At 42.7% G+C, this 21,480-nt stretch overlaps 1 protein-coding gene across 1 annotated transcript in view; it reads left to right on the forward strand.

The window, feature by feature from the left end:
• The window catches only part of RhoGEF2 (Rho guanine nucleotide exchange factor 2), a 213,642-nt gene extending 192,329 nt beyond the window's left edge, over positions 1-21,313 (forward strand). Inside the window, exons 25-40 of the mRNA XM_069507274.1 lie at positions 477-718; positions 1,302-1,486; positions 2,624-2,803; positions 3,249-3,411; positions 3,638-3,750; positions 5,036-5,149; positions 5,634-5,734; positions 6,591-6,819; positions 7,602-7,738; positions 8,836-8,976; positions 9,910-9,990; positions 10,453-10,566; positions 10,973-11,128; positions 11,939-12,124; positions 17,933-17,985; positions 18,815-21,313. Coding sequence (XP_069363375.1) covers positions 477-718; positions 1,302-1,486; positions 2,624-2,803; positions 3,249-3,411; positions 3,638-3,750; positions 5,036-5,149; positions 5,634-5,734; positions 6,591-6,819; positions 7,602-7,738; positions 8,836-8,976; positions 9,910-9,990; positions 10,453-10,566; positions 10,973-11,128; positions 11,939-12,124; positions 17,933-17,985; positions 18,815-18,838 — 2,219 coding nt within the window. The 3' untranslated portion in view covers positions 18,839-21,313. The remainder of the gene's footprint in view (positions 1-476; positions 719-1,301; positions 1,487-2,623; positions 2,804-3,248; positions 3,412-3,637; positions 3,751-5,035; positions 5,150-5,633; positions 5,735-6,590; positions 6,820-7,601; positions 7,739-8,835; positions 8,977-9,909; positions 9,991-10,452; positions 10,567-10,972; positions 11,129-11,938; positions 12,125-17,932; positions 17,986-18,814) is intronic.
• The last annotated feature ends 167 nt before the right edge of the window (positions 21,314-21,480 follow it).

The following is a 21,480-nucleotide window of genomic DNA, read 5'->3' on the forward strand; positions in this document are numbered from 1 at the left end:
ATAAAACGTGTCAGTCGAAGTGATTACAATCAAAAAGCATTCATGAAATATAGTAAGTGATATACTTTCTGAGATATTTCAGTTTAAAATCGTAGAAAAATATCATTAATAATTACTTGAATTATTTTTCTACGATTTTGAACTCAAATATCTCAGAATCTCTTACAACATTTCATCACTGAACACTTTTTGATTGTAATCACTTACAACTCAGTCGTACTCAGTCGCATAATCGTTACTTAAGTTTAGTTAAAACGAGACAGAGCTATATCTCTCACATAAATCTGTCTCGTTTTAACTCAATCTTAAGTAACGATTAGCGACTCTGAGTATGGCGGTGTGTCTATTGATTGACATATGGTTTATCATTGGCCGCTGAAACGAGGTTTTTTCAAAATAGCGGATTTGAAGCCAACTAGGTTCAATGCCCTTTATTCAGGATTTGTTCATTAAAACCTCTGAATTTATAATTACAGAGCTAATAGTCTCCGAGGGTTCCCACGTCCGTTGGCTCAAGGTCCTTGGAGTGGACTTCCTGAAGCCTCTGGAGAGGCAACCCTCCCTCTTGCCGGCTGAGGAGCTCCGCGCCCTCTTCCCCAATCTCCCGGGAGTGAGAGAGAGGCACGCGAGGCTATACGCGGACTTGAGGAGTGTGAGGAGTGAAGCGCCGAACCACGTGGTACAAATACGACCAGTTGCTGACGCCATGTTGAATACCGTGAGTTTCTGTTTGAATCAAAAATCAAATCAAAAAAATCAAAAATATTTATTTCTAAAACAATTTCACATAGTGCCACGGGACCCTATTGCTAAGCCTCCGCTGCTCGTCCGTCTGTCTCTCTGTCTGTCAGCGAACAGTATCTCATGTACCGTAATTAATAAGCAGAGTCGAAATTTTCACTGAGTGTGTATTTCTATTGCAGCTATAACAACAAATAATAAAAAAAATTAAAAAATGCCGTCATGGAAAATGTAAATTAAAACATTTGTTATTTCTTGTATGATGGTACGGGACCCTTCGTATTCGAGCATATCATAAATTTTTCTGAAACTTAGAAATCGCTGTACCAGATTTTTTTCTGGGATGTGTACCTAAAAGTTCATATACCTTTTTATTTTAAATACAATATAATATGTAATAGATTATTTTACCACATTTTTCACAAGTGTATCTCACACTTATCAGAATTTCTCGTGAAATCTTCAAATCTATCCCAGAATCCCTATTCTTAGAAAAACTATTTTGAGAATGTTACTAATTCACATTTTAACCAAAAAAAAAAATTATCCACTCCTTCCAGCTCGGCGACTCCGGCTACGCGTCATGCCTATCCAAGTTCTGCCGAGGACAGCGCATGGCTTTGGACTCCCTCCGAGAGAGAAGAAGAAAGAACAAGGAACTGCACCAGTTTCTAGCGGGAAGGGAACAACTTCCCAGATGTGGGCGACTGCAGTTGCGGGATTTACTCGCTTGCGTGTGGCAAAGGTAACGTGAAGTATTTAGTATTTACTTTATTTAATAACTCATCATCATCATCATCATCATCATCATCATCATCATCATCATCATCATCATCATCATCATCATCATCATCATCATCATCATCATCATCATCATCAGCTTGTGGACGTCCACTGTTGGACATAGGCCTTCCCTAAAGAGCGCCACCACACCCGGTCTTTAGCCTTCCTCATCCAGCCACTTCCCGCCAGCCTCCTTATATCGTCGGTCCATCGTGCTGGAGGGTGTCCCACACTACGCTTGCTTAAACGCGGTCTCCACTCAAGGACTTTCCGGCTCCAACGGCCATCGCCTCTACCACAGGCATGACCTGCCCACTGCCACTTCAGCTTGCTAATAGTAACTTAATAAATAAATCTTCTATAATATAAAAATGAATCACTAAATGTGTTGCTCATCGCAAATCTCGAGAACAGCTGAACCGATTTCGCTAGTTCTTTTTTTATAATATTCCTTGAAGTACGGGGATGGTTCTTACGGAGAGAACAATTTAATTCAACCTCCCCCTCAATTTTCTAAACTCCACCCGAGCGAAGCCGGGGCAGGACAGTTAGTACTTAATAGTAATTTAATAACTCAGTACAGTTCATTTAACACATTTCCAATGCTACTGTACCAACTCATTTGGTGATTCTTTTGCCCCCCGCACTATTTATCTCTATATATATAAAAGGAAAAGGTGACTGACTGACTGACTGACTGACTGATCTATCAACGCACAGCTCAAACTACTGGACGGATCGGGCTGAAATTTGGTATGCAGATAGCTATTATGACGTAGGCATCCGCTAAGAAAGGATTTTTGAAAATTCAACCCCTAAGGGGGTGAAATAGGGGTTTGAAATTTGTGTAGTCCACGCGGACAAAGTCGCGAGCATACGCTAGTTTTTCATAAAAATCTGGTAGCATTGGAAACGTCAAAAATGGTTGTTCAATTTAAAATTCAACTATAGAGGTTTCTATGCTAAGCGTACCGGTACGCAGTCCGTACTCAAGAACACCTTGGCTTCGTTCTAGACGTGGAAACATACTATTAAACTAAACTGATCGTGTGTTTGGAATTTCTACATTAAATAATAATTTTGAAAATTTTGTTTCCAGGCTAACAAAGTACCAGCTCTTATTAGAGAGCATACTCAAGACAGTCGCAGAGGATCTGTGTGAGAACGAAGAAGTCGATAGTGTGGATGACATCGCTCAGCTGAAAAAGGCTTTGAATGTGGCTAAGGATGTGCTGCATAGTGTCGACACGGCCATACGGACTGCAGAAAACGAGCATCGGTAAGAGACCTTTTTATTTTAATACCAGCTCCTATTTGAGAGTATACTCAAGACAGTTGCAGAGGACCTGTGTGAGAACGAAGAAGTTAATAGTGAAGATGGCATCTCTCAGGTGAAAAAGGCTTTGAATGTGGCTAAGGATGTGCTGCATAGTGTCGACACGGCCATACGGACTGCTGATGGTAAGAGACCTTTTATGTTGATGATAAGTTCAAATTCAAAGGGTGATTACTGAAAATCATCGTTGGGACATCTGGTATATCAGATGTTCGTCGTAGAGGTTTGTGTCGGAGGGGCCCGACGTCTCAACACAAGTTAAGAGGCCTACCTGATCGAGGTGTTGCACTGCTGTACAACACGATATTGCCCACACTATCAACGAGTATAATATATTGATGCCTCAATTTTTTTTTTTATATTTCCATTCTCTCATGTTTTGTTCCAGGTTGCGCTCAATTCAGAACAAGCTAGAAGTCCGCATCCCCGGCGGAGTGGGGGGGAGCGGGGGGGAGTTCGAGGAGTTGCGGAGGCTGGATCTGACGTCGCATGCGCTGCGGCACGAGGGGGAGTTGTCTCTGAGGACTGACACTAAAAAGATAAGCGTGCTGGTAAGTGTAATGCGTACAAAATGAGATCTCACTCGACATTTTAACTTGGTGTCAACTGTCACGTGAAAAGTACGATTGTAGTCAATATTTTAGAGGTGAACCGTACTTTTGACATGACAGTTGACACAGAGTTAAAATGGCGAGTCCTTTCTGAAAATTTACGCATTATATCACTGTTTCGTGAATGCCTCTGACAGGGAAGTAGCTTAAGGTTTGTGTTCCTCAGGCCCTGATGCTGGAAGACAGCCTGGTGTTGCTGCAGCGGGAGGGGGATAAGTTCGTGCTGCGACCGCTCGCGCAACCGTCGCACGCGGCGCTACTGTCGCCGCTCATCAAGTGGTAAGCATACACTACAAACCGACTGATCGACCAACCATCATCATCTACTCTTCTATGGTATGGTGGTTCTATGGTTGGTTGGTATGGTATGGTTGGACACTAGTATTATCACACCTTCGATACACCATACAAGCGAACTGATTTAATTACTTACTAGCTTATTCCCGCGACTTCGTCCGTGTGGACTACATAAATTTCAAACTCCTATTTCACCCTCTTAGGGGTTGAATTTTCAAAAATCCTTTCTTACCGGATGCCTACGATGACTTATTATGAAATAGCTATCTGCATGTCAAATTTCAGCCCGATCCGTCCAGTAGTTTGAGCTGTGCGTTGATATATCCATACTAATATTATAAATGCAAAAGTCTGTCTGTCTGTCTGTCTGTCTGCTAGCTTTTCACGGCTCAACCGTTCAACCGATTTCGACGAAATTGGGTACAGAGGTAGCTTGCAACCCGGGGAAGGACATAGGCTACTTTTTATCCCGGAAAATTTAAGAGTTCCCACAGGATTTTTAAAAACCTAAATCCACGCGTACGAAGTTGCGGGCATCAGCTAGTTTTTATATATTTAGATACTACCGGGACATCGGTCTGTCCGCACATGATTTTTGTTTGTTATTAATTATTTGCAGAGCCACTAGGGCTGAGCAGAGTTGAGGTTTTTAGTAAATAGCATCGAGTACGTATACGTTTTTTGGTTTGAAATGTAATTATAAATACTATCTGTCCCGGCTTACTCACGTGTGTAGTCGACGTTAGCCCGACTAGTTTCGAACCCATCCGGGGTCCTTTTTCAAGGGAGTCCGTCCGCGCACGCGCCGCGGTTTTGACTGCGTGACGCACGTGCCGCTGCCCGTAGAGCCCGTTGTGAGGGTGGCTGGGGTGGGGGGGAGACAGCTGCCGATCGTCTCCCGACAGTTCCTGTTGTTCTTCATCACTGGAACCGTCACCGAAATCCAGGCACGCGGAGCTAATGGTGTCCCGTCCCACGACTGATGCCCTTGTCTTAGCGTCAAAAAGCGGTTTCCACGCTGAGGGTAGCATCCATCCATTGTCACGATTGAACACAACACAACGGGCTCTACGGGCAGCGGCACGCGCGTCCCGCAGTCAAAACCGCGGCGCGTGCGCGGACGGACTCCCTTGAAAAAGGACCCCGGATGGGTTCGAAACTAGTCGGGCTAACGTCGACTACACACGTGAGTAAGCCGGGACAGATAGTATTTATAATGGAAATCACTCACGGTAGTTTAAACGCTGAAATGTAATTATTTGTGCAGGGACAAGGTTCTATTCCGGCCCAACGCGGCGGTGCGCAACACGTTCTTCCTGATGAACATCAACGGTATTCAAATGCACGAACTTTCTGCTAACACCACCAATGAATACCTCACGTAAGTGAAAATCCAATTATAAAAAAACCGGCCAAGTGCGAGTCAGGCTCGCGCAAAGATGGTTCCGTACTACAGTTGAGTTTTTTCGACATTTTGCCCGATAATTTAAAAACTATGATGCATAAAAATAAATAAAAATCTGTTTTAGAATGCACAGGTGAAGCCCTTTCATATGATACCCCACTTGATATAGTTATCTTATTTTGAAAATTGAAAATACTAATTATTAGTTCATGACCACAATTTAATTTTTTTGTGTGTGATGTAACCACAAATTCACGATTTTCAGTTTTGCCCCTTATGTCTGCTATAGGACCTACCTAACTGCCAAATTTCATGATTCTAGGTCAACGGGAAGTACCCTGTAGGTTTTTGACAACCCGACAGACAGACAGACAGACAACAAAGTGATTCTATAAGGGTTCCGTTTTTCTACAGTACTACTGTAATATCAGCTGTTTAATATTGCATATGTTGTGAACAGATGGGTAAAACACATACAAGAGTCGCCCCTGGCGCGCCTCGCGGAGACCAAACCCAGCCTCACTCCCTCGCACCAACATACGAGATCTACTGATGATTCAGGTTTGTACCTACAGGGCAAGATTTCTATTATACTCTATCCGCGGAAACAAGTTCGTATAGCGCTCTCTCTGTTACAGAATCCCATACAAATGATAGAGGAAAACATCTCAGTGGGCGCCATTTTGAGACACCAACCAATCACAAACATGTTTTCTTTCATGATTGTTCTTGAGTTTCGATGCCGGGCACGTATAGTGCGCGACGGGTTAAGATGGCAATCGGGGTGGGGACGCCCCGCACACCTGCACAGCCCCCGTGTGGAGTGCGGAGCATCCCCCCACCTCATACCCCCAATTGCCATCTCGACCTGTCGCGTACTATACCTCTTTTGGGAGTTATGTGCGGTTTATGCAAATATGCTTACTTTAATGATCGTGATTCAACCTGCATGACTGAGAGTCCACCAACATGTTCTCAAAAGCTCATACAAGTGTTGAGAGCATACTCATTCTCAGTAGTGAGCCGGTGATAGGTTTATCATGCTGATGTCTATACAAGCGATTTAAAGTGCTGTTGGCGACCTCCCTGGCGCAGTGGTAAGCGCTGTGGTCTTGATAGCGGGAGGTCCTGGGTTCGATTCGCGGCAGGCAGGGGTTTGGAATTTTATATGTAAATTTCTGATCAGGTCTGGTGTGTGGATTCGGCCGTCGCTAGTTACCACTCTACCGGCAAAACCGTGCTACCAACCGACTTAGTACGATGCCGTGTAGAAACCAAGGGGTATGGGTTTTAATCAAAACTGCCGTAACCTTTCCAGGTTAGCCCGTGCGTCTTAGATTGCATCATCACTTACCATCAGGTGAGATTGCAGTCAAGGGCTAGTATCCGAATAATAAAAAAATCTTTTTCTTTTCAGGTATAAATGTATCTCGAAATCCATCGGACGCGTCTGAAAAGTCGACCACCTCGAGTGTTCCTCCCGAAGAACCGTGCGAGAGTGAGCGAGACAGAGCATCGCTAGAGCGAGACGACGCTAGCAACATCAGCGAGCGAGACAAGCAGTCGTTGGAGAGAGAGGAGGAGAACGACAGAGACGCAAGATCCGCGTCTGTTGATAAAGAGGAAAATGGCGACGATAGGATCAAGTGAGTTTGAATAGTTTTTCTACACTCAATACTTTTATAAGACAGGCAGATCACTATACCCTATCCGTGTAAAGAATTTAGTATAGCCTTAACCATTTTGATGCACCATCCAATCACTCACATGTTTAAAAAAAATCGAAAACAGTTTTGCTACCACTGGCGCGGCCTTACTTTCAATAAAATTCAACTTAATAAAGACCAGACCAGATTTAATAAATTTTCAAATCCCTACCGGGAATCGAACCCAGCACTTATAACACCACAGCGCTCACCATTGGGTACTTGACTTCATCAAAAAGAAATTATTTCTCAGTGATTACTAGAGGGTCTTCCAAAATACGTAAAATCCACGTGCTTTGTTGGTTTTAAGTGTAATAACCATTTTAAATTATTGATTAAACTAAAAAAAGCACGTCAAATGATTGTGACGTCATACACCGGTATTTCATAGAATCTCGAATACTGTAGGGCGATTGTTTAAAACCTGCATCAAACCTGCTGCAATAATAATAAAATAAAATAAAATCATTATTACAATCTCAATTGTTCTGATTGGCTGAATTTGTGCGATTCTTGTTGCAACAATGCATTGTGGCCAATAGTGAGCGAGCATTAACCAATCAGAGATGATTGCGATCGTGACATTGTAGCTGTCAAACAACCGCGGTAGAGCCACGGAGCGCGCGTTTTGACGTTTGATAAAAAGTTACTTATTTGACTAGCTGTCAAATACCGTATTGTGCCAGCGAGGTCGTCAAAACAATAAGTTGGATGTATTTCAGGCAATCTCGCGCGACGGTGGGGCGAATCTCAACGCATGGCGGCGACGCCTTACCTGCCTTAGAGACCAGCGCCGCTGTGGTGGTGTCGCCCCCGTCCGGCGCGGTGCACACCGCGCAACGAGTGTTTTCTCACCAAGGTAAATTATGCATAACTAGATGATGCCCGCGGCTGTGTCCGCGTGGATTTAGGTTTAAATAGATTTTCCGGGATAAAAAAGGGATGTAAGCTAACTTTGTACCAAATTTCATCAAAATCGGTTAAACCGCCAATGGCACCGATTCTAAGCACAACCTAATTTTAGAGTATTCGCACCCTCTTATTACTATTGTAATATGAAAAGGGCAGAAGCAGTTTGACATTTCTAAATTTAATGTTTAGTGGTAAACCCGTGATTTTAGCACGCACTCGCGAACCTACTGTTTAAATTTGTATTGTGCACTAAAATTTAGAGTCTTTAAATGTGAAAGTCATGTTCCGTTCCTTTTTTAGCATTAGTAAAAAGAAAAGGATGCAGATACTCTAAATTTAGTTTAGAGAGAGACTAGAGAATTGGGGCCATTGCCAACGTTTGCGTGTTTTTTTGAAAAAAATTGTTGAAAAAAAAGTTGCGTGCTTGGACCATCGCTTAATCGCCGAATGTGAAGGTGGGAAGAGAATACACGACGTGCTCGAACCAACGATTCCACACACTTAGTACACCCCTTCCGCTTTCTTTAATGTTTACAATATCCTCTACCCTAAGGTTGCCTGGAAGAGATCGCTGTTTTAGCGATAAGGCCGCCTATTGTACATGCTGTATTTGTTATATGTCTATTGTTTTTGTTTTGGTGTACAATAAAGCATATTTTACTTTACTTTACACTTCAAATACTGTTCTACCGCAAACGCGCGATGCGCACCCGGCCAAAGACTCGTCTTTATTAACTAATCCGCAAAGATCACGCAACAAATGCTACCTCCCCCGCCCCGCTAGTCCCGCTAACACAGGAGTTACAATAATTTAAAGTTAATAAGAGCATATCCCAAGGGTGCCAACTAACACCCCTGAAAAGATTGTACACATTCATTGAATAGTTTTAAAATTATAGCATTTGTCTCTTTACTTCTTGAATTTATTTATTTATTTATTTATTTTATTTTGTAGAGACAAACAGTTACAATTAGTTAACTAGATAGTATATATATATAAACACTCGTATGACTCGAATGACCCTCGTAAATATTGTTGGACAGAACGGCTGCGTCGCTTGGACGAGGCCATAAGTCGTGCTTTGCGCGCGAAGAGCGCGGTGGTGGCCGAACTGCTGGGCGTGCCTCCCAACAGCTTCACCCACCTTGCGGAGCTGGCCATCGCCGACACTATGGGACAAGTCGGTAAGTAACACAGAGTATTGAACTCTAAGGCTGAAATCTATAGAGTGTACTTTGACTTTGCTCACACAGTCTTAGTTTAAAAGAGACAGAAGGGCGATTGTCTAAAACCTGCATCAATCATTATTACAATCTCAATTGTTCTGATTGGCTGAATTTGTGCGATTCTTGTTGCAACAATGCATTGTGGCCAATAGTGAGCGAGCGATAACCAATCAGAGATGATTGCGATCGTGGCATTGTAGCTGTCAAACAACCGCGGTAGGGCCACTGATTTATGTAAGAGATATAGCGCTGTCTCATTTTAACAGTGTCTTAAGTCTGAGCAAAGTCTACACTCTATAGATTTCAACATAAATACATACCTACAGTAGCCGGCAAGAAATATTGTACATCGACCTTTAGAAAGAGCTTTCTGCTTCGTAGAGCGTTGTCTCTGTCACTCATTCCTATTTGACGTTTTGTCGGTCTCAACGACAGATTCAACGCTCTACGAAACCAGTATCTCTTCCTAAAGGTCAATGTTGTCAATGTGGTATTTCTTGCCAACTACTGTATTACTATTAGAATAAACTAAGGACAGTAATTCGACTGTTAATTAGATTTAGAAATTAATTATAAGTAGTCAAAGTTTAGGCTAGGTACAATTAAAAGCATAACCCAGAAGAGCAGGTAGAATTTAACTAATTTTTGAATAAGTTACTAAAATGTCCACTCATACAAAGCTTGCGCGGGGATATAAATAACCTAACTGCATTATTTATTTGACTAGGGCGCAATTGCTATTGTAACCACTCGATCAAAATCGCGACCTAAACACAAAAGTATTTAATAGTCGTGAGTCTCGAGTCGGAACGAGACTGGAGTAAAAATCTCAGTCAGTCAGTCAGTCACCTTTTCCTATTATATATTTAGATCGTATTCTTATTTGGTCAGACATTTGCGGCGGTCTACTACCGAGCGAGAGTGAGAGCGCGCCGGACCTGCATCAACTGCTATTAGCTGCGCAGGCGCAGGGTGAGTACTGCTTTGGTTTTAACTTTTATTTATTTAGATACAAGTTAGCCCTTGACTTTAATCTCACCTGATGGTGAGTGATGATGCAGTCTAAGATGGGAGTGGGCTAACCTAGAAGGGGAATGACAGCTTTTATTATACCTATGATGCCCCTTTCTTTGGTTTCTGCCAACGCTACGCTAAATAATTGATCACATTTTTTAAAAATTAATTAATAAGGAACGCTAAATTGCTTGGCGACACGGCTTTGCCGATAGGGTGGTAACTAGCCACGACTGAAGCCTCCCAGAATATAAAATTCCAAACCCCTGCCAGGAATCGAACCCGGGACCTCCCAATAATAGGATCACAGTGCTTACCACTTACCACTGCGCCGGGGAGGTCGTCGAAAACTTATTTTGATCAACCCATTGTCCGCGCACTACTGATCACTTTTATTTATTTATTTATATGTGTTTCCAGCTAATCAGCTGACGGAGAGCCTAAGCGGAGCCCTAGCGCTGAGCGAAGCGAGCGCGGTGGCGGCGCGGAGCGGCCGATGCGACTCCTGCCGTAGGCCTAGACACGCGCTCGAAGGTAATTTTACTTGTTGTAAAGTACTAGATGATTTCGTACGCGTGGTTTTTTAAAAATCCCGTTGGAACTGTTTTATTTTTCGGGATAAAAAGTAACCTATGCCACTCTCCAGGTCTTTACCCATGCAAACAATCATACCGATCTGTTGCTCCGTTGCAGCGTGATTGAAGGACAAACCATCAAAACAATAAACCAACAAATAAACACACTTTCTCATTTATAATAAGGGTACTGATGTTGGTAACTCGGTAAGGTGTATGTTATATTATGTAGTTTAAATAAACTGAGGATTGACATAGGCTACTTTTTATTTCAGAAAAGCAAAGAGTTTTTTCAAGATTTTTAAAGAACCTAAATGTAAGGTTACGGGTCGCTAGTTACTAATAGTTAGGATGGTTTATTACAGAATCAAACGAGCAACCGACCGAAGTTAATAAATCCATAGAAGAGACAGACAGACAAGAAAGATTCCGTGATAAAGTGGAGGGCGCGGAGGCCGACGCGTCTTACGACATATTGGCCGATCTGTCGGCCAACGAACCACACATCGACTCTGGGTTAGGTAAGTTAGACGAGAAAAGCACCGGTCAAGTGTGAATCGGACTCGCACATGAGGTGGTTCTGTACCCTGGGCGAGGGGGCAAATCTGTGAAGGAAAACATCGTTAGGAAACTAGTATGTTTAAGATTTCTCCGTAATGTTCTCAAAGGTGAATGAAGTCTGCCGACCCGCAATTGGCCAGCGTGGTGGACTGTGCCCAAAACTACTCTCCCTGTGAGAGGAGACCCGTACTCTGTAGTGAGCCGGTGATGTTGCCGTCAGAATCAGTCATCATAATCATGATCAACCCAGCGCTGCGCCGGCTCACTACAGAGAACGGGCGTCCTCTCAGAGTGAGAAGGGTTTTGACCACGCTGGCCATGTGCGGATTGGTAGACTTCACACACCTTTGGGAACATTATGGAGAACTCTCAGGCATGCAGGTTTCCTCACGATGTTTTCCTTCACCGTTAAAGCAAGTGATATTTAATTAATTAAAACGCACATAACTCCGAAAAGTTAGAGGTGCGTGCCCGGGATCGAACCCCCGACCTCCGATTAGAAAGCGGACGTCCTAACCACTAGGCTATCACAGCTGACTCACAGAATCAGTCTCTCTCTCTCCGGTCGTTCCTTCATTGCTGAAGATCGTGGTCCTGGCAAACTGCCCTCGAATGGCTTATCTGTTTCCATCGGCGTCTGTCGGTGGCCATTTTTACAATGTGATGAAATCCACACCTGCTGGACTCCTTTAGCTGGTCGGACCACCTAGTTGGTGAGCGGCCTCTCGGTCTTTTGCCCTCACAGAATCAGTACCACTGTCTATTTTCAGACGGCGAGGCGGGCGAGGCTCGAGCCGCGCGGCTCGCGAGTCGCTTGGTGGGCGGCGTTTGCGGCATTCAGGCGGCCCTAGCGTCCATGCTCACGGCCCTACCGGCTTTGGAGACAGAGAGGCGCGGCTTGAGGGCCGAAGTCGCCGCCTTGAGGGAGCGAGTCGACGCACTGAGGCACCGGCATGGTGAGTTGTAGAGATTAGATATAGACCATTTGTTAGGTATTTTGGTAGGACCTCGCCAGTTAAATTGTCGTTTTTGAAGTTCGCAAGACGCGTCGTGATAGCATTTTTTAGGCGTCAGTGGGGCGTGCGACGTGAGAGAGCGGAACACACCACTCCGCGTTCGCCATCTGCATTAGTGTGAGTGCTACATTCGTACGCAGTACACGAGTGCGTGCAACAATACCTGCTCGAGCTCGCACTTGCATCGTAGGTCAGATGCGATTATTTAACTGCCGGGAACTATAGCATGCGAAAAATCACATGATCCGGAGCCAATATAGAACTTATAAACAGACCTGGGCGCGTTTGGAACCCTCGTAGCTTTAGTTTTAAGTTTGCGTAGTAATTATATTTTTAGGTACAGAAGTAAAATTCAATTTAAAAAAACACAATTTATTAACACAAAACCAAATACTTTTACAATTATCAAACTTTTAATGATTGGAACAAAATTTAACACGAAAGACACAAAAAGTAAAAGTCAGTAATAAAGAAAAACATAATTCAAACCAGACCACGATGAATACAGCACAAAAATCAGTAGCGAAATGAGCCTCGTACTTGGGCGCACCTCGCTTTTATAGGCGACTACCGCCTACAATCTAAGACGGCCTCTCCTGACTATGCGGCGTCCTCGTCCGCCGTCATAGCCAGAAAAGGTCGTGAGATCTTCTCTGCGGAGACTTGCAGCTGGTGCCGCAACGCTGTCGGCGTGCGGTGCGCGAGGGGAGACCGGTGAGGAGCTCGCCGAATGGAGCGATGCCTCTGCCTCTACCGCTGGAGGTGCCGGGGCAGACTCAGGTGCGAAAGGGGGGACCAGCACCTGGGCCTACTACTTCATAGTCATCACCTGAAATTAGTTTCGATATAGCACAACTCCATAGCTACAAATGTTAACACAATGGGTAAGCAATTCGAAATGCGACTTAGCATTAGCTGGACATGTAGATAAATCATTTTGTTTTATGGGGTGTCCCTATCACCCAGAGGAGGTGACACCTATCAACCTATGAGACGTCTCAAACCTAGCGCGCGCTTCTTCTCGTCATCTTCAGACCGCCAGACTCGGGGAACGGTCTCAGACCGCCAGACTCGGGGAACGGTCTCAGACCGCCAGACTCGGGCAACGGTCTATGGAGCAGGAACTTGAGATGACCTTCATCAGACCACCAGACTCGGGCAACGGTCTCAGACCACCAGACTCGGGCAACGGTCTATGGAGCAGGAACTTGAGATGAACTTCATCAGACCACCAGACTCGGGCAACGGTCTCAGACCACCAGACTCGGGCAACGGTCTATGGAGCAGGAACTTGAGATGACCATCATCAGACCACCGGGCTCGGGCAACAGTCTATGAAAGTGCATCTCAACCAGCCACCGTTGAACTTCCCTTGAGGAGTAAAGCATTACCGTGATTTGTTTAGTCATAGCACAAAAATAGATGTCGTGGATCAGTCCGTCAGTAGATAAGTACGTAAGGGAGCAAGCAAGGCCTTTTTAGTAAGGAGGGTGAGAGTTTTGGGGCTATGATTAACAAAATCACGACTTTCATCTTCACCACCACAAAGTAGTCAACAAGCTGAACTTACATTCGAAGAAGGCACCACACGCATCCGGGCACCACTCTCCTTGCCAGGGCACCATGCCCTCCGCCGCCACCTGAGCGGTCTTGCCATACGACCCACTCAGCAGCTCCAGCTCGTAGCAGCCGATTCAGGACCTTGTATGGACCTCACATGCCAGAGTCAAACTTCCCCGTTGACTGGGAATACTTGATCACCAACACCATGCCTCCAGCCTTCAACACGCGAGGCGGACGACGATTCTGGTTAGCATAGGCATCCTGCCGGGACTGATTTTACCTCAGCAGCTTACTTGCCCTGGAGCGTCACATTTCACGCCATGCCGCTCGATCAAGCCGTGCAGTTTCTGCAACCACATTGTTGTGTGCTGGTGAGGAACTCTGGAGACCTGCTTGTTTGATATACAAACCAGGCAGTGAACCACATGCTTGACTACGAACTCACGTAGCCCAAGAAACCAGAAGTACTTCAGGATCAGGTCCAGAGTCTTTTCGACAAAGACTTGCAGCAGACTAAGACGGTATCACGAAAACCACGCTTCCGCTCCTACTGCTGAGTAGCGGTAATAGAGCGTAACACTTTAGTACACATACCGATGAGAGTCTAGCTGTCCCACTTACAGATACTCGACGAGCGTGTCCTGATCTGCGACCTGCACCATCTAAACCCAGTTGCTCGGCTTGGCGATGCCGTTGACTTAAAGGGTTGCAGATAGTCGCCACAACACATCATCGTGCGCTTTTAGTACTCAAAGGCGAAGATGAAGTCATAAATCCACTTACGGGTAACGCGCAGTAGCAGCAGCGCTCGGTGGCTGTGAAAGCGTTGTAGACGGTCACACCCTTAAACTGAAGACAAACCAAATGGTGGCGGAAGTGTTGACTGCCAACGCTTCTAGCACGTAGGAGTACTACCTACTCACTGCACCCTGGGTAAACGTTGCTAAAACAGGCGACCACACGCTTCTTGCCGTCGTTGTGGATCCACCTCAGCGCCGGGCCATAGCCGATGCTGCTGAAGTCAGTGTGCACCTCTGTTTGGCAAATCTGTCAAGATACCTTGCTACCTTCTGCTCTGGCCTCAATCAAAAGGAACCTCTTTTTCCGACAGACGTGCAAGGCAGGCTGTCTGGATAGCATACTCCTCAACGTAGCGCCTAAAGTACTGGGTACTAGACTACTAGTAGATCTTAGATTGCCAGATTTGTTTAATGTACTCAAGGGGTAAGGACTTTAGGTAATGGCCTTGTCTTTAAGACTCGGCCCCGCCTGACCCTAACAAATGAATCTAATCAAAATGGCAAAATCGGAAACAATCGGTAACGGGAATTATCAGATTTTCTAAAAGAGTTGAATCTACCCACGTTACATAATTTACGAACGCACTACAGTGCGTCACTGACTCGCATATTATACGAAACACCTTTAAGTCCAAGACGGTATGCGTAGGTAACGTGATTTACTACAACACATTACACATACCTATCGAAATCATGGACACTAACTTTAAAAAGAACATTCTCACCAATCAGCTCGTACAAGGGCTCGGCAGCGCTTATGCAAGCCCTACGATGCGCGCGGCATCGTGCCACAATACCATTGAGCTGCAACGTTTGCGAAGGGCGCCGAAGCTTGGAGCAGCATGCGCGGTTTGGTGCCGCGACACCAGTGAGCCCCATGCTCGCGAGAGGCACCATAGCCCGCAGCGGCGCACGCAGCGCAGTACCACCAGCGCGCCGTCACGCTCGTGCAGAGCGCAGAGAGGCGCGGCAGCTGCGCGACACGTCGCAGCAACGCCAGCGCAGCGTCACGCTCATGCAGAGCGCAGAAAGGCGCGGCGGCGGCGCGGCACGGCGCAGCAACGCCAGCGCACCGTCACGCTCGTGCAGAGCGCAGAAAGGCGTGGCGGCGGCGCGGCACGGCGCAGCAACGCCAGCGCACCGTCACGCTCGTGCAGAGCGCAGAAAGGCGCGGCGGCGGCGCGGCACGGCGCAGCAACGCCAGCGCAGCGTCACGCTCATGCAGAGCGCAGAAAGGCGCGGCGGCGGCGCGGCAGGCGCAGCAACGCCAGCGCACCGTCACGCTCGTGCAGAGCGCAGAAAGGCGCGGCAGCGGCGCGGCACGGCGCAGCAACGCCAGCGCAGCGTCACGCTCGTGCAGAGTTCCAAAGCCCGCAGCCAAGCGTGCAGCATTGCGTCGGAACATTCGAGAAAAGAAAGATAAATGTGAGCACTATGTTCGACTATGTTCGACTATGTTCGAATCGTGTTCGAATATAAGTATTTCCCAGTTGGTTTAGTACAGTCCTTATTACGACAGATCCACCTATTCATACAACGATCTAACACCACATGAAGACTGATTTCTAATCTTGTGGAAACTCAATTTGTTATCTCGTGGCAAAAATAATTGTTTAGCAAAAACTCATCTACCTACATTACGGTTACTCTTTTTATAAAAAGAACAAACTGCATCAAAACCGATGTTTTTGGTTTTCGATAAGTTTTAAGTTTTCGTACAGTAGGTACACTCTGTGATCCTAATTTTCACTCAGAAAACAGCGTGATTGGAAAGTACTAGACTAAAACTTTAGACTTTCGCAGTTTAAGACTACGCTTTCTAGTCTTAAACTGCGAATTTAAATTGCGGGTATCTTGGTGAGATACTTCATGAAGTGACTAATGGACCGACATAGATGTTCTTAATCTCAATATCGACCTCTCGTGGGCACAGCGGAATAAATTCCGTTTTAAAATTGATCTAAGACTGATCATAACAAAAACCTTTTGTACAAGTTCCACTTTACGAAACTACCTCCCGGCAATGCCATCGGTTGAGGTTACGAACATGATCAACTTTTTTACACCATGCATCAACATCATTAAAAATCGAGACCAAAAATAAAGACATCTACGTTCCACTAATTGTACGACACCGACTAGCACGCCTTTGTTCATTATTCAATTTACGTGAATTACTTTTATACTTAAATCGATTAGCAGATTTAGACGACGGCATTATTAATTCTCAAAAACACGTAGGGTTGACGTGAAAACTTTTAGACAAAAATTCAATTTGGATAAACACACTTGAACTAGATACGTTCACGTGGCCAATACGTGCTTAGCCATAAAGCCAAAGGTATAGGTACTTGATTTTAAAGATTTAATTTCAGTGACTTCATCTTGTGCGGAACAAGGTGCGGAAACGGGAGTGTTGCATTCTGTTTGAACGGTCATAGTGTTACAGAGACGTTTAATATTACACTCGCGTGTAGTTACTACCGAGGTTAAACTATTTTCGACAAGTCTCGACGTGTTTTTCCTATCGCGGAGTATTGATTCATTATTGAGTGTAACGTTTGGATAAAAACACGACTAGGTGCGTGATCTCGCGACCTATATCTAGGCCCTGCTGGTTCACATCAACGTGGTCTGCTTCGAGAACTTCGAGTTTGATCACGGCACATCACGGCTACGATCGCGGTTACGATACCCGCGATCCGACATTGTACAAGAAAAACAACAAAAATTTAAAGGTTAGAATTTTGTTCCAATTTAAGCAAACTGATTGTCAGTGACTAGATTTTAACTATAGTGGGCTATTGAATAGGAATCCCAGTTCTGATTTTAGGTACAGAAGTAAAATTCAATTTAAAAAAACACAATTTATTAACACAAAACCAAATACTTTTACAATTATCAAACTTTTAATGATTGGAACAAAATTTAACACGAAAGACACAAAAAGTAAAAGTCAGTAATAAAGAAAAACATAATTCAAACCAGACCACGATGAATACAGCACAAAAATCAGTAGCGAAATGAGCCTCGTACTTGGGCGCACCTCGCTTTTATAGGCGACTACCGCCTACAATCTAAGAATATATTATCCACTATATTATCTTACAAATCTAACACCATACCAGACCATCAATAAGAGTAATTTATTACCTATTTTGAATAAATCATTTGACTTTGAAACTTTAATTTTTTTTTATTGCTTGATAGGCTTGCGCTTGATGACAATCGTAGTGTAAGGGTATCTTTAAAACAAGAGTGAATAGGCATCTTTAGGCAAACACGTCTCATCTTAGGCCACATCATCACTTTTCATCAGGTGTGATTGTGGTCAACCGTGTGCTATAATGAGTTCAAACAATCCTAAATTGAGTATTTCTTACAGATTACCAAATGACGGAGGAGATTTTCCCCAAAGGCGTGGACCCGTCGATACAGGTACTTTTTTAAATATATCCCATCCCACTGTTGGCAAATCGGTGGGGGAAATCATCGCTAGACACCGTAAGATATAGACCGCGACAGGTTGAGATGGCAATCGGGGTATGAGATATGAAATAAATCCATAGAAGAGACAGACAGACAAGAAAGATTCCGTGATAAAGTGGAGGGCGCGGAGGCCGACGCGTCTTACGACATATTGGCCGATCTGTCGGCCAACGAACCACTCATCGACTCTGGGTTAGGTAAGTCGGACGAGAAAAACACCGGTCAAGTGTGAATCGGACTCGCACATGAGTGGTTCTGTACCCTGGGCGAGGGGGCAAATCTGTGAAGGAAAACATCGTTAGGAAACTGGTATGTTTAAGATTTCTCCGTAATGTTCTCAAAGGTGAATGAAGTCTGCCGACCCGCAATTGGTCTGCATGGTGGACATGTGGCCAAAACCCGTTTCACTCTGAGAGGAGATCCATGCTCTGTAGTGAGCCGGTGATGTTGCCGTCAGAATCAGTCATCATAATCATGATCAACCCAGCGCTGCGCCGGCTCACTACAGAGAACGGGTGTCCTCTCAGAGTGAGAAGGGTTTTGACCACGCTGGCCATGTGCGGATTGGTAGACTTCACACACCTTTGTGAAACCTCTCACGTCACCTGCACTCGCCCGCATCGGGTGAGCGCGGGGGCTCTGCGTGTGTGCGGGGCGTTGCGTTCAAAATTCTCCGGCAAAATTCTCAATTCTTATTGAAGTAAATCAAACACTTTCGCATTTTAAATATTAGTATGGAACCTATTATAGTTGATTAACCCGTTTTTTTCATCAACAGGACCAACCAAGTAACGGGGGTTGATGTGACTGCATGGCGTTAGTTTTAAATCGAACTGAGGACACGCGGTCTGAGCCGCGCTACCACTGCGACATCGCGACCCATATGACGTCTATCCACTGACAAACTTGACGAAAACGCGCATTTTTTTTTCCAAAAAATCGACCTATATTTTCGTGAAAAGTTTTATCAAAATCGATTTAGCATTTTTTTTTGTTTTTAATAAAATCAATCGAATAAAGATACCGTACTAATGCTGTGTATATTTTGTAATTTGTAATCATTATCTTGTTACCTTGTCATTTTTTTGTAAGTAAAAATCAATTGTTAGTAATATTAGTTATAAAGTAAAAGTTTTTCTTCTTTAATTTTAATATTCCATATTAAGATTAAACTTTATGTGATCGCTTATGTATAAAATATATCTTTCGCTTAACAATTTGTATTACAAATATATAATTTAATTGTAAATAATTGTATGTTATATTATTATGTCGGTATAATATAGTGGCATCGGTTTTTGGAAAAAAAGTATTATTTTGACAATATTTATGTATAAAAAGTTTGCTTGAAATTGTTATATTAAATTATCTATCAATTATATTGTAACAAGTGGCCCATATATCCCAAAAAAATGACGTAATTATTGTTGTTAAATATATTTTTTTTAATATTATTTGTATTTTTTTCTTACATTTTAATCAGAAATTTTATTTTAAGTTGTAAGTCACATCATATATTTTGAAAATGTTTTATATTTTTCTTCCTCGAATCGGTATTTTTCATTATGACAAAACTTTTTATTTACTTAAATAAAACAAAAAATATGTATGGGCTTACTTTAATTCCGCGCGTTGTACAAACACATAAATGTCGATATGTTATAGTTAAGATTTAGATGGTCTATAACAATAGTTATTAATGATCTATAGCTCACCACCCCACACCAAGTGCCCAGAGAACTAGTACCTTGCAAATGCCATATTATTTGACGTGTGTAAGTTACATAAGCTGTTTAATTTATATACTTTTTGACAGGTCAAGCGACATTGATTGTTGCTACGAAATGGATGGGTGATCGAATTTTTTACTAACTTTTTCCAATGTATACCATTTTATATATAACTAGCTGATGCTTGCGACTTGGTCCGCGTGGATTTAGGTTTTAAAAATCCTGTGGGAACTCGAAACTAACAAACAAACACACCTTTCGCATTTATAATATGGGTAGTGATAACTATTATAGTAGGAATTGAATTATTTCTTGTAGATACGTATTTAAAATACGTTCATTTATATTGTATTTGTATAAATATACTATACAGCTTTGTATATAAAATGTATACATTAGAAATGATTATACCTAAGCATTATGTAATATAGACTAATAAACATTGCCATTTGTAGCTGTGTTTTTGAAAAATATACTATAACCATAGAGAATAACCACTTTCCAAAGGGGTCTTTTTGTTATCAAAATACAACATAAAACAATAAAATCAATATATTTTGTTTTTCATAACTAATAGAATTAATTTCAATTACAATTGTCAATAATTAACCAATATTCAATCGGTTAAATTATTCGAGTCATTTTATATTGTTTTCCATAACTTATTGAATGAACTTGAAGTCATTTACAATTAACCAATTAATTGGTTAAATTATTTTGTAAATAAACTCTACATTACTTTGTAATGGACAATATGCGATTTATAAAACAAATCAAGTTTAAAATATAAATTTTGCATGACATATATTTCAGTTTATTTTTGCACAATAAATAGAAGAATAGACGTTCAAATCTATTTTTAAAGACATTAATCATAGACATGATTAAATTAGTGAACCCATTAATTGGTTAAGTTCCGTTAAATATCTTTAGGACCCCTAATAAACGTCATTTAACGTAAAGAATACGTAGTCTATATATTTTGTATCCTAGGCTAGAATTTAGACCAAAAGAACCCATCCAAGTATACATATAATATGTGATGTTATAGCACGACCTTTTGCGATGCGATTTTTTGTAAATAGACGTATTTACAGGATTCGATGGAGCTCCTATCGGCTCGAATGTAGAACAGAAACCTTAAATTATTATTGCTATGTATAATCGGTTATTTAATAATAGTACGTGTATGTATTTAACGGGGTGTATGAAGCGTTAAATAAATTATTCAATTAATTGGTTAACTGTTATTACAATTAATAAATTAAAACTGGATTACTATTTTTGTTACTGTGTAGCTATGTACCTATTCGTATATTTTATAACCACTTTATTAAAATCATGTAAGTTTTTAACAGAAAGGTTTTCTACCTAATGTAGTTTTTTCTATATTCTTATAACTTCATATACCCCAAACTTTTTATGAAACTTCAAACTACATATAATAATATCAAGTATTGAATATACTCCGTCGCTTCCTCGCTTCCGTACGACAGAACTACTGTAACAAATAGATAGTTGTATCAATAAAAACCGTTGCAAAGATATATTTCACTGTTTTATTTGAATATACTCGTACCTTTCGTTAGACGTTAGGTTTTTGAAAAGTCTGATTTTCTGGAATAAAAAGTAACCTATGTCACTCTCCAAGTCTTACCCATTCAAAAAATCACGTCAATCCAACAAACAAACACAGTTTCGCATTTTTATTAAT

The sequence above is a fragment of the Maniola hyperantus genome, chromosome 25 (assembly GCF_902806685.2).
Source record: "Maniola hyperantus chromosome 25, iAphHyp1.2, whole genome shotgun sequence".
NCBI classification, from domain to species: Eukaryota; Metazoa; Arthropoda; class Insecta; order Lepidoptera; family Nymphalidae; genus Maniola; species Maniola hyperantus.